This window comes from Electrona antarctica (genome assembly GCF_951216825.1).
Source record: "Electrona antarctica genome assembly, chromosome: 1".
Lineage (NCBI taxonomy): Eukaryota > Metazoa > Chordata > Actinopteri > Myctophiformes > Myctophidae > Electrona > Electrona antarctica.
The window spans coordinates 26,619,924-26,633,763 of NC_136806.1; the positions used below are offsets into that span (position 1 = coordinate 26,619,924).

At 45.0% G+C, this 13,840-nt stretch overlaps 1 protein-coding gene across 1 annotated transcript; it reads right to left on the minus strand.

The window, feature by feature from the left end:
• Positions 1-1,345: 1,345 nt before the first annotated feature.
• On the minus strand, positions 1,346-8,062 carry LOC306928929 (protocadherin-10-like; the record flags this gene model as incomplete). Its single annotated transcript, XM_079509242.1, has 4 exons — positions 1,346-1,659; positions 1,877-2,004; positions 2,589-2,638; positions 5,537-8,062. The coding sequence occupies 4 exons, from the start codon at positions 8,060-8,062 to the stop codon at positions 1,346-1,348; spliced, it is 3,018 nt and encodes a 1,005-aa protein (XP_079365368.1).
• Positions 8,063-13,840: the final 5,778 nt, after the last annotated feature.

The following is a 13,840-nucleotide window of genomic DNA, read 5'->3' on the forward strand; positions in this document are numbered from 1 at the left end:
TGATGCACATAGTCATAACTTAGACGTAAAAGGGCAAAGGGCGAGGGGCCACAGGGCCTTGTAAATCGCATCCAGGTGTGGCATTTAGAGCAGAGCCCATCACCTTCCCCTGACACTTGTATTGGTGTCGTGGTCTTAATTAAAGTGATATTTCGAGAGAGGAGGTTCTGTTTGTTCAGTTAATGAACCGCCACTATTCTCTGCGGGCGAATGGAAATGCAAGTACTCCAATTAGCATATGTTTAGCATTTTCCTTTTTTCTCTCTCTCGCTTTCTTTTTTTTAATAATATTTTGTTTATTCCTCGCCGTGGAAAACAGCTTATGAAAGCAAAAGGCTCGCCGCCGCTGTAAAAGAAGCAGTACAACTTTTTCACCCCAAAATAATTAACTCAAGCTGATTAAACATGGACAGAGTAAAGATATACTATAAATATTTGATGCACCGGCTGTTCTCATGCCATCTAAACAATTTGGGCGTGCAGTTTGTTTGTACTCATAGATGGGGTCAAAAACCTTGTGAATTAGCCTAGCAGTCCAGACATCATGGGCATTAAGTGAGGAATATGAGAAAAAATACTTTATTTTCAGAAATGTATACAGTACGAGTATTGGGAAGATCTCCCTCTGTTCTTTACTCTTACCTGCACCAGTTTGCAGCTTGCATATTATACACCACACTATACTTTGTTAATATTAACAAGTTCTGCTATAGTGAACAAACCGAAAAAAGAAGGGGAAAAATAACTAATTTAAAACATTACAAAATATAATTTCATATGGATGTGCAAAATGTGTTGTCCACCATTTAATACCTTTTGAATGTATCAACAACGGATCCAGCATGATTGTCTAAATAATAATAACAATAATAATAATAATAATAATAATACCAACAACAATTAATAATCAGCAAATATGCATATGCTGAACATTGCAGACAGTGACATGTCAACTCAATGGCTGTCCGAGCATCTCCATCGGAGATGGACGGCAGAGGTCACAGAGGTCAATTGTTAACCATAAGCCCTGTTTTACACTTCGTTGTACAGCGGTGTCGCACAACAAAATGGCCAATCTACAAAATCACAGAGCTTCGCCATGCGACATCATGTGAGCTTGTAGATCTGCTGTTTGCTATTTTCAACGGCAGGTTGAAAGTGGTTCATTCATTCCTGGACTTTTGATACATCATTTTTTTTAGCTTGCTCACCAAAGTTATACAGTGTTTGTCTTTTTGATTTGTTTTTAGACCATATAGATTGGTCATTTCTTTATCACTCTCACTGTTTCTCATGTCTTCATCAGGAGTCAGTGATTCGTTCACTCGTTCAGGCGGTCTGTCTGTTAATCATTGTACAGGTCATTGTTGATGATGGCAGCCTCTCCCTGGGGGGACATCTGAAGACGTCTCTTCTTGCCAAACGTGGAGAAGGCATTATGGACGTCCAGTTCACTGCGCTGCACAGCAGTGGGCCTCAAGGTGCAAAAGCCCGAAGGTGTCCCGGGGATGTACACGTTGTGCTGATAGTCAGGCGGGGGGTGCGGGTGGGGTGGGAGCGATGGCTGCTGCTGCTGGGGCGGAGGAGGTGTGCAGCGAGGTGTCCAGGAGCGAGGAGGAACCCCCGGGGCTGGAGAAGACATTTTGTATTCTGCAGGAGCTGGGTGTCAATAAAGGGGAAAGAGAAACACATCGTCCCCTGTGAGCTTATTGCAACTGTCACATTTCACACAACATTTCATCTGTTCCAGTTGTGTTATATTGTGTGTGCGCGCTGTGAGTGTGTGCGTGTGCATCGTGTGCGTCGTGTGCGTGTGCGCGCGTGTGTGCGTGCGTGCGTGCGTGCGTGTGTGTGCATGCAGGTCTCCCTTCCTTACCTTTCCCACCTCTCATTTGAGTGCCCCAGGTCCAGTACTGCCCGGGGGCCATGGAGGTGACGTAGTTGTCGGGGTCTGCGTGCATGGCCTTGCGCATCAGGGTGCCATCCATGTTGATAGAGTTATAGCTGCAGAGGAGAGGACATTGACATTGACCCATATCAATTGAAGCAACCCAATCCTGAGTTTTAATCTTTAAAGTCTGAGAGTGCATAGTACTACAGATGAAACCAAATGGACCATTTGGCTGCATGTTTTACACTCTCTGAGGTTATGAATGGATGAATTAACAGTGACGATTATAACACAAGTGTGTATAATTATGCATAACAACTTATAACAAGGTTTATCGTAACATAATAATAGGCTATAATGTATACATTATAAACTCAGTGCATAACTATAAGACTTTACTTAAAGGTTGATACATATAATGCACTTATAATGCTTCATAGCACTCATTTTAAATATGTATATAAAATAAATGCATAACAACTTATAACAAATACACTTTAACTAACTAAGTTAAAATGTGCCGTTTTAATAATGCATTATGACTAGAACTTATAATACATTATAAACGTTGTTATAAGTTGTCGTTGTTCATAATTATAAACACATTATAATGCATTATAGACACGACCTTTAAGTAAAGTGTTAATGAACTTTGCTATGGTAACATGAGAACTGATGAAAGGTCAGCATGTTTTACCTCTTGATGGATGAGTTCTGATTTTTCCAGTCAGTGTTTGGCTGTTTGAGCTGGAAGAGAAGATTAGTTTCAAAGCTTAGTTTCAACATAATTTAAATGATGTATACATGTAGGTCTACAGTATATAACAGCTGTATTGCTATAACTAGCAGTAAAGCAGATGCACTAATTGCACAATAGACTATTCTCCCCAACGGGATCTTGTCAAAAAGGTTACCTTTTTCTATATAGAGCATCACCATTGGCTAATTATCATTTAATAAATGTCATAAAGGGCTATAGATACTCGGGTTTTCCTGGAAGTATGCATGGGGCTTTTTAGATGGAACGTGGCTGCCATCCTGTGGATCTATAGCAGAATGCATATTAAGGACCGTGATCAGTGCGCCATGCCTTGAGCAATGACTCGCCTTGTCACTTAATTTTGCTTTCATCCGCTGTGGCGTTGCGGGAGGGGGGAAGGAGTGCTCCCGAGTGATATTTATTCCGGGTATGAGCCTCGTACTGCCTCGTAGTATGGATTGCACGCTCTATTAATTCACTTAGACTTGTTAACAAGGAGAATGCGACGTAAGCGTATTATTAGAATCGGTATTCAAACTACATTCCTATCCAGCTAGTGCTACACACAAAAACCAATTAGAACCCCACCGGGATGAAACGAAACACGATTTTAATCTTCAAAGAAAAGCGTGCCACGGAGGAAATTAAGAAAATTATACACGTAATTGTTTTGTGGGTTTTATGCAACATTTTTACATTAATATTGGCCTGATGCTCCTCGAGCAAGCTTTTTAATTAAAAGTCTCTTCGAGGGCCATGGAAAAGTTTGCGGTCGTTGCAGCTTTTCACATAATCTAGGACAACTTGTTTACACCTTTCTATAAACCATCTCTCTCTCGCTCACTACACTCGCACAAGCGTGCGCACACGCACACGCACGCATGTGTGCGCGTATGTGCTTCTCTACGCTGCGCTCGTGAACTGACTGTCTGAATCTGTCCTTTTCACCTTCAGTTTATTATTAGCCTTTTATGGGGTCTACGAACTTGTTTTGTTTAATGGCCAGGCAGTTTTTCCTCTCCGGTTTGTCTTTGAGACTAATGTGTCATTGACGACCTGATGTGCACGCATAATGTGACTCATGAGAGGACACTGGGGGGTGGAAAAAACACTGGGTGATTTAAGGGAGCCAATTAACGTCTGGAAGGACACCATCCTGCTGGGGGGACATCATGGCCGCAGGGGGAAACAATCACCATGACCTCGAAATCTCGCTTTATATGTCGATGTCCAGAGGTGGATTAGCTATATGCCATGCAGTGACCGAACTGACATTTCTATAGTCTGCCTGCATGGTGGACTGGAATCTCAGTTAGCCTGGCCTACTGTCTGCCTGTACTATGGAGTAAACATTGTTGTGATTACAATGAGGACTATCGGCTATGCGTATATTCACGGTCTGCCGGTCATATTATATTCGTTATTAAAGGCCTAGGGGTGTCAATATTATGCCACCCAGGCCGGCCTCCTCCTCTCCATGTCTGTCTGTCTGTCTGTCTGTCTGTCTGTCTGTCTGTCTGTCTGTCTGTCTGTCTGTCTGTCTGTCTCTTCCTCCCTCCCTCCCTCCCTCCCTCCCTCCCTCCCTCCCTCCCTCCCTTCCTTCCTTCCTTCCTTCCTTCCTTCCTTCCTTCCTTCCTTCCTTCCTTCCTTCCTTCCTTCCTTCCTTCCTTCCTAATATATATGAGCCCAAGTCTCCCTCTCCTCGCGCTCTCTCACTGGGGACAAGGTTGGAGTCGATCTACAGGCTCGCCACGTTCCAGCCGGGTCCTTATACCCCCCCCCCCCCACACACACACACACACACACACACACACACACACACACACACACACACACACACACACACACACACACACACACACACACACACACACACCTGTCTCCCTAAAACAGGCCTTTAGTCATTTTTCATCCATAATGGACACGACCCCCCTTACGCGCCACATTGTGCACAGTTATAATGGCTCTGCCTCGTCTGTGCCCTTGAGGCATGGTCAGTGAGGGTATCTGTCCTATATCGTTAGTTTGAAAACAAGACGGAGGTATAGTGCTCTGTTGTCTGCATGGAGCCCGACTGGTCGCCGTGGCATAGAGGTGGAAATCAAAGGACTGCCATGCATCACCTTGTCTAGATTTAGCTTAACCTTGACTTTCTGATCTATATAGTCAGGTTGAATGAGCTCACGTCGGTTTATACAAACTCAGACAGCTACCCCTGCCTGCCCTCTGCTTGCATTTGGCGATATGAACACAAAGCAATGTCACTGAATGACACGGAGACGCGCGTCTCCGCCTCTCACAAAGTAACAGCGTTGATGGACTTAGAATTGATCTCAAAATCTTTGCGAATGAATGACATGTTTGTCAGAGTTGAGAATACTAAAGGACGAGAACCATTAACTTTGATATCGATATTTGAATATTTAATCGCATCTGGCTTTATACTGAAAATGATCTTGGACTTATACTGAAAATTATCTTAGACTGCATGTTCAGATACGATATGTACTATAATGTCGCACGGACTGACTTGATTAACGTGACAGCTCTCTTGTAAATGTATGCCACCTCAACCAATTTAAACCCAAAATAACAATTATTACAAGTGGGATAAATAATTGTCATATATGAATCAGACAAAACGCGCACTTCTTATGAAGAGAAATGGAGACTTGTATAATTGCAGCTTTCTTCATTATTTCAGTTTTAATATATCAGCGTATAGTGTATGATTTGACCTTCGAGAGGAGACGTGCGCTAAATGCTTATCAGAGCTCAAATCAACATAAATATGCTTCACTGTGGTGTGAATTCTAAACATTAAAATAAATGATACATGCTCACTTGATACAAGCTCAGAGAGAGACAGAGGGCTGAATTCATACCTCACTCGGAGTCGTGGCTCCGTTGTTCACAGACGCGCTTCGGCTTTGCGAGTTCCACGAGTTGTCTGCGCCCTTTGCCTCGTTGTTCCTCGGAGTGCTGCTTGGGCTGCAAGGCTTCAAGAACATGAAGTCACTTTTGGCTGATTCGGGGGTCAGGCATACTTTATAGCAGTACGACTGGGAGAGGCTGCTGTTGGTGTTCACTTCCATGCAGTTCGTGGGCACTTTGGCCCCAGTTGAGATCTGCAGGTTGAGGTTGGATTTTTTGAACACCTCCGGCGGCGGCTCGGGCTGGAAGCCCCCGCAACAGCAGCACGCGAACGGGGGGAGGTTGTACCCGCTCATGGTCTCCCTGTCCTTGTAGCACTTGACAGCGGCCAACACGATGATCGCCACCAGGAATATTAGTGATATGGTGCTGAGTGAAACAATCAAGTACAGAGCGAGGTTTGATGGCTGCTGGGGGCTGAGCGTGAGATCTCCGAAATCTGAGAGCAACTCAGGCACGCTGTCTACCACGGAGAGGAGGATGGAGACGGTAGCGGAGAGTGGAGGCTGTCCGTTGTCCTTCACTAATATGACCAGTCTCTGCCGTGTTGCGTCTTTTTCCACTAAACGGCGGATAGTTCTAATTTCCCCCGTGTACAGAGCCACGCTGAACAGGCCGGGATCTGTTGCTTGTATCACCTGGTACGACAGCCGGGAGTTCTGACCCGCGTCTGCGTCTAACGCCGTGATTTTGGCGACCAGATAGCCGGCGTCAACTGACCGCGGAACCACTTCTGTGGCCACGGTCCCGTTCTTGGGGAGAGGCGACACGATCATTGGAGCGTTGTCGTTCTGGTCCAAGACAAAAACGTTCACAGTCACGTTATTGCTAAGCGGGGGGAAACCGGCGTCCTGCGCCTGCACCAGGATCTGAAAGTTTCTGAGCTGCTCATAGTCAAAGGAGCGAAGGGCATAGATGTTGCCGTTGTCCGAGTTGATGGAGACGTATGTAGACACGGGCATGCCTTGGATCTGGCCGTCCAGGATAGAATAGGACAGATAGGCGTTCTGATTAGAATCGGGGTCGAACGCAGTTACTGAGCAAATTGAAGCGCCTGGGGCGTTATTCTCGGTCACGTAGACAGTGTATGAAGGCTGGGTGAACCGCGGGGGGTTGTCGTTGATGTCGGACACTTGAACCAGGATAGTTTTCCTTGTGGAGAGCGACGAGGAGCCCAAATCGCGCGCCGTGAGGGTGATGTTATAATCGGCCACTGCTTCTCTGTCCAAAAAGTCGCTGGTCACCAGGGTGTAATAGTTCTTAAATGAGGAGTGGAGCTGAAAGGGCACATTATTGGGTATTTGGCAGTCCACGTTGCCGTTCTCTCCAGAGTCTCGGTCCATGACGCTGATAACGGCTATCACAGTGCCAGGCGGCGCGTCTTCCTGAACGGGAGTGGACACTGACGTGAGGATAACTTCGGGCGCGTTGTCATTTATGTCCAGAATGTCCACCAGCACTTTACTGTGCACCGCCACAGCCGAGGGACCCCTGTCCTTAGCCTGCACATAGAGCTCATACACACTGGCCTTCTCATAGTCCACGATCCCCTTCACCCGGATCTCACCCGTGTACGGGTCCACGCTGAACAGCTCGCGCACCTTGAGCGGGGCGTGCCCGCTGAAGGCGTACGTCACCTCCCCGTTGGAGCCCTCGTCCATGTCGGTGGCGTTCAGCTTCAGCACCAGCGTCCCCCTCGGCGCGTTCTCCACCAGACTCGCGCGGTAAACGGACCGATCGAACACGGGCACGTTGTCGTTCGCGTCCAGCACCGTGATGGTTATCAGCGCCGTGCCCGAGCGCTCCGACGGAGAGCCGCCGTCCACGGCCGTCAGGAACATCTCGTGCGCCTTCTGCTGCTCGCGGTCCAGCGGCGTGTCCAGCACGAGCTCGGCGAACTTGCTCCCGTCGTTGCGCGTCTGAATGTTCAGCACAAAGTGCTCGTTGGCGCTCAGCTGGTAGGTGCGCAGAGAGTTGGTGCCCACGTCTTGGTCCTGCGCGCTCTCCAGCGGGAAGCGGGAGCCGGGAGCGGCAGACTCGGTGATGTCCAGATTGAACTCGCTCCACGGGAAGATGGGCGAGTTGTCGTTCACGTCTAAAATCTCCACCTCCACTCTGTACAGTTCTAGTGGGTTTTCAATAACCACTTGTAAATGTAAAAAGCAGCCCGGGCTCCGTTCGCACAGGTCCTCTCGGTCTATCTTTTCATTGACGAATAAAATGCCATTCTCCAAGTTCACTTCCAAGTACTGCTTCTTGGCACCGGAGACTATACGGAAGCGCCGCGCCGACAGCTTGGCCACATCCAAACCCAAATCTTCGGCTATGTTGCCCACGAACGCTCCGTGCTCCAGCTCCTCTGGAATAGAATACCGAATTTGCGCGAGAACTAGATCCACCACACACGCGCACAACAGTAGACATACTACCAGCCCAGTTACCGGTGTCCAGCTGCCTCTCGACAGCCTGTGGTCCATGTCAGCGACGCGCGTAAAAACCCATCACCAGTGAAAGTAGCGCGGGACACATATCTGTGACATTGGCTTGTTTTGGAAAATAATAAAATTAGATTTTCATCCAAAAGCAGATATTGCCCAGATAAAGGCGTTTAGGTGTACTTTTGTAACAGCTATGTATATTAAAATCAAGCAGGAGTAACTTTACTGGACATCAATATAGGCAAAGAAGACAGTTGTGCTCCCCGCGCGCAGCGCCAGTGCCGTGTGAGCAGGGGAGGCTCGCGCTTTGATTTTTCACTGTATATGTGGACACTCTGAGGAGATGGTGCGGCGGTGTGTGTGTGTGTGTGTGTGTGTGTGTGTGTGTGTGTGTGTGTGTGTGTGTGTGTGTGTGTGTGTGTGTGTGTGTGTGTGTGTGTGTGTGTGTGTGTGTGTGTGTGTGTGTGTGTGTGTGTGTGTGTGTGTGCGTGCGTGCGTGTGCGTGCGAGACAGAGAGAGAGAGGGGGGAGGAGAGAGAGAGAGAGAGAGAGAGAGAGAGAGAGGTGGGGGTGGACGCCGCTCGGTATGGAGGGCGCCGCCGCGAGAGAAGCGACTCTAATTACTGTAGCAGTTTTGGTTTAACCCCTTCATATCATGTCTATATATCTTCTCCTTAATAGGGCCTAGAAAGCGTAATTTCCACTCCAGACATGACATGTGGACAGATTTGGATTAGGGGATAAATTACTTTTCATCAAGGGTGTCGTTTTCCAGATAACGCCGGATAAGGCCCTTGTGGTGCGCACAGTTCTTAAGGCAGTTGAATCATAACAGTATAGAAACACGTTTAGGGGATAGGCACTGCATGCCTCAAACTGGCCAGTGTCCAGTAGCTCTGGGATCTAAAAGCCTTGTATGCCTTTTAATGAGGATCTTTGAAGAAGGATGCCCACGGCGCACAAACAGTCCCATTCATTAATCATCACACACAGATTTGGGCTTTGCAAAAAAAAAAGAGGGGAAAAAAGAAAGAATCCATGATGGGGTCAGGTGGATATTCAATTTCAATCGATATTTAAAAGAGTCAGTGCTGTGTTTCTGAGCTTAGAATGATTAAAGTGCATGACAACCATAAGAGGGATGATTTTCATACAAATAGGATATATATATATATACGCATTACATGAGTTTTAATTCGCATAGACCTGAACGCATATCAACATAATCAACATAAAAGCTATATGCCACCATGAAACCACGATAATACTTGATATTAATCCATTATCAAGCATTAGGCCTATTGGGATTAAATCAAACATTTGGCGCTGTATTATTTTACAGATGATTAATAGTGATACTAGTAAAAATGCACGGGGCCATTCGGGGTTCAAAGAGTATATGGCACATGTTTAATCAGATGTAATGTTTTCCTTGTAATCCTGGTCGGTCCGATAGACGACCACTGAGCAAAGGGCCCGCGTTAGTGAATTCCACTTTGTCTCTGGATAAGACATGAGTCGCATTCTAATTAAAAAAGCCGTCTGTTGAGGTCGTAAAGTCTAATTTATACTCCGTATAGTAGGCCTATAATACGATGTTTCTTTCTTGCCATTGAAACACGAGGCAGAATTGTTAGATCTGTTCTTCGGGGACTCGCGCGACGGAGTAGTCAAGTCCACTCCTGCAGGGTCAGTCTTGGGCTGTCACATTGTAACCAAAGAAAGTTGTCCTCTTGCTCCGACCTTGCTCCCCTGACGTTTCAGCACCCCACCCCCAGAAAGCAACACCCCCGCGGCCCCGCCCCTTTTGAGGAAAAAGTAAGCAAAATCCCCAGGTTTAAGTAAGCAGAAAACACAATCTGCTTGCAGACTTAACCTCCAGCAGATGGTTAAGCTCCTCCAGAAATGATTACATTTCTGGGAGGCGGAAAAAACACACCAGTTCCATTGCTTCTCCATCTTTTTAATTAACGGAGTGTAGGATTAGTGTGCAGCTATCCGGGATCAACCGTCCTCCGACAGGAGAATACAAATGTTTTGCGATAAATAATCCCAAAGCTCTGTTGAATGTAGCGTCCGAAGGTCTAGACCCCCCCCCCCACCACCACCACCACCAGCAGCAGCAGCAGCAGCCCCCCACCATCTCCTTCACCCCAATTGTCCAACAACAACACCAAAACACAAACATTGGCGCGCACTCAGCACCTGTGAGTGACCTGACCGTGACACGATATTCACAGTGGTTGCAGGTTGGTTGGTTGGTTGCGCGCGCGTGCGTGCGTGTGTGAGATACATTGAGGATAGAACAAGGGTCAGAGTTCACGAGGAGCCATAGGCCTACTCCACCAACAAGATCTCCAACAGGCTATAAAAGGCATCAGTGTCCACAGGCACACAGTCCAATCACTATATGTCCACACACAGTGCAGTCCATCACCTTCCAACACTACAATATATAGAACTATCCATGTCCACGATGAAGGGAAAAATGAGTGACCCAACGCTTGCAAGAAAACGGTATATATATCTGAAAATTATGCTGCATAATTTAATTTTATAACTCATCATGCAATAGGATTAAATTATCGTATTGTTAACATTCACTTGTAAAATATATAACATTTTTAATTGAAGCTGTAGCCTATATGAACTATTGAAGAAATAATGTTCACTTAGTAATTATTTTTAATTTGATTATGTTAAATAAGAACCAGCAAATAGCTATAGAAGCCATGTGTTATGAATAACATGTTGCACAGAGGCAAAATCCAGGCAGATTTAAATTTCTGTTTTCATTCTAAATCTAATGCCTCCATCTACTGGTTATTGGTAGTTACTACAAAAGAAAATGGGAAAATGGAAAAGGATGGTCAAACATTTGAATCAATATGGGACATTTCAGTTGTATTGAGTTGTTACAAAGCTTTGAATAGTTGTAATATAGCCTGTAACATTAATCAATATCTTTATCATTACTTTATATCAAACAGTAGAGGCAATTATATTATATGATCAAAGTTAAACGACGGAGGAAGCTTGGTATGGTTCCCTCATAATTTGGCTTTGACTTTATAGCAATCTTGTGCACAATTATGATAAAAGATCAATTTGTCATCGTGAATCAGGTATGTGCATATAGGCGGCCTATAATAATCTCATTAATCTAATTTAACTCACACAGTGGACTCGTGCAGGTTAGAGGAATTCTTCGCCCCCAAAATGAACATTGTTATATCAATTAACCTACTCACCCCGTGCTGATTTCGAGACTTTGCTTTTTGCGGTCTGGCATGCGTCCACGGTCAACAGAGAATCCAAAAAAACTGCTTGATGAATTGCATTGACGTTAACGGAGGCCAAGTATAACCCTATGTTTGGTTGACCAGAGTCCACATCAGGGCTCTATTCTATTGTCTTTTCTGTTTTTGCTGTACATTAAACATCTTCTCTGAAAATAGCAGATCCACAAGCTCACAACAAACACCCGTTGTGAGTTTTTGTCTCCACCAGGCCGAAGGCATGGGGAGAGAGTATGTTTTGCACTCCGTCCGTGTGTGTGTGTGTGTGTGTGTGTCCGTCCGTGTGTGTGTGTCCGTCCGTCCTTCCGTCTGTTACCAGCTAATCTCCGGCACCGTTAACCCGGTCGATGCCAAACTTTGCACACACACTCCCTGGATGCCAACGATGAACCTCTGCCCCACATTTTCCAGAACGGCCTGTTATAGCGCCACCATGAGGCAGCTTTTCACATGTTTTACCTAAAACTGCACCGATCTGCGTCAAACGTTGCATGCACACTCCCTAGAGGCCAAGGACAAACCTTTGACCTGCATTTTCCGCATCTGCCTTTTATAGCGCCACCAGGAGGCCGACTTTTGTAAAACACATTTTTTGATATTACTCCTCCAGATTCTGTCCAAAAATCTCACAAATCGTTACACAGTATCTCTATGGTCATGTGCTCAGGTCGGATCTGTCCGATATTTCATATTCCATCCTAATTGGCTATAATTGGCTTTCACAGTTTGCAAGATTGCCCCGTTTTGAACAAAAGCCTCAAATCATGAACGCAGCATGCAATTTACGTGAGATCTTTCACACATTTTCTTACTAGGCTGAGGAACCCTTTTCACATTGGCCTGTTATAGCGTCACCAACAGGTTGATTTTTGCAAAACACATTTTTGGAACAAAATGCCTCAAATCATCCAATTGCCTTAAAGGCGTATGAAGAAATGGCACCCTTTTCACATTGGCCTATTATAGTGCCACCAGGCACTCTGCATTTCCTCAACAAAATGAAGAAAATTGTTGCAAAAAACTAACAAACAAAAAAACATGTTTATATTACTTTATATTACCAAACATCTCACACAGTCATATCCTCCTGGTGGAGACCTGTGCCCAGAAGGGCACTTTTTCTAGTTCGATCTGCTATGTTCTGCGAAAGTTTTCCCCAGAATGGATGCTGGGGTTTAAGTGGTTAACAACAGCTAACTGTACTGGTTCATTCATTCAGGCTGTGTCTTGGCTGGGTTGCTCCTCTCCCGGAGTAGAGTGGTGATTGCAGAGGAACAGACTGTCCAGCGATTTCAGGGATGCGATGGAACAGTCTGTCCAACTGTGTGAGAAACTAATAGTCTAGACACCCTGCGCAAGGCCCAGTGCCAAAAAGCCAAAGTTTCCCTCGAGTCTGAGTAAGCTGAATGAAGATGAAAATGAGGACACAAGGGTTGGCTCCAAGGCTACCAATCTCAACTGCATCAATTGCAGTTTATAAAAGGCAAAAGTGCACAACAATGTATTTCTATGGTGATGAATATATGAACTAATCGCATGCTAATAGCTGTGCATGGATGCTGTAAAATCTCTGACTGACCGTTAATTTGAAGCTCTGTCTGTCTTTCTTTCTTTCTGTCTTTCTTTCTTTCTTTCTTTCTTTCTTTTCTTTCTTTTCTTTCTCTTTCTTTCTTTCTTTCTTACACTTTCTTATTATTAGTTGTTATGAGTTGTTATGTGGAAATAACTTTTAAAAAAAAGTCCCCCCATTCTGTGTTGCCCAGAACTGGAGGTCTGAAAAAAATCAGTAACACTATGAAGTACATCTTTGTGATGTTCATAATGTTAATGATGTTACTGATTTTTTCAGACCTCCAGTTCTAGGCAACACGGAATGGGGGGACTTTTTATTTGATTTCCACACAACAAATCTAAGGTAGCCTATATTAATGACATATAGTAAAATGAGTGGTATTCCCCTTTAAGAACCTGCCGTTCTATTTTCTCCCATGGTCTGGCATATTTGTTTGTTATATTGTTGCATAGCATATGGATTGAAGCAGTGAAATGTATTATGTTGCTTGTCAAGCTTAACATGTAATTTGTTTAAACGGAAATATGTAGAAACTTAGAACAGGCCTTGCCTCAATGATAAATTGACAAAAGTTAAATAATTCATTCCCACTGTGAATAGCCGTATTTCGCTCTTCTCTGACCCTGACGCTGTCCATGGTGCTGAATGGCATGAGAGAAGGTCAATTATATTGATTTACACAACGTGTATAGCCTCTTGTCTATACCTACAGTAATCATTGGTGAGAATTAAATTGAAATCTTTTCTCAAGCCATCTATGCACTATATAGTTCAAGCCAAGGTTGTTGCGCTAATAGCCACCGAGTGGCGCGCTACGAGCTTGTAGGTCTGCTATTTTTTACAATTTAGGCATAGGAATAGTATGCCTATAACGCAATAGTGCAGTAATTATTGTTACACCGTTTGTCGTGTTATTTATTAAAGATGGTTTGGCCACCACTGAACG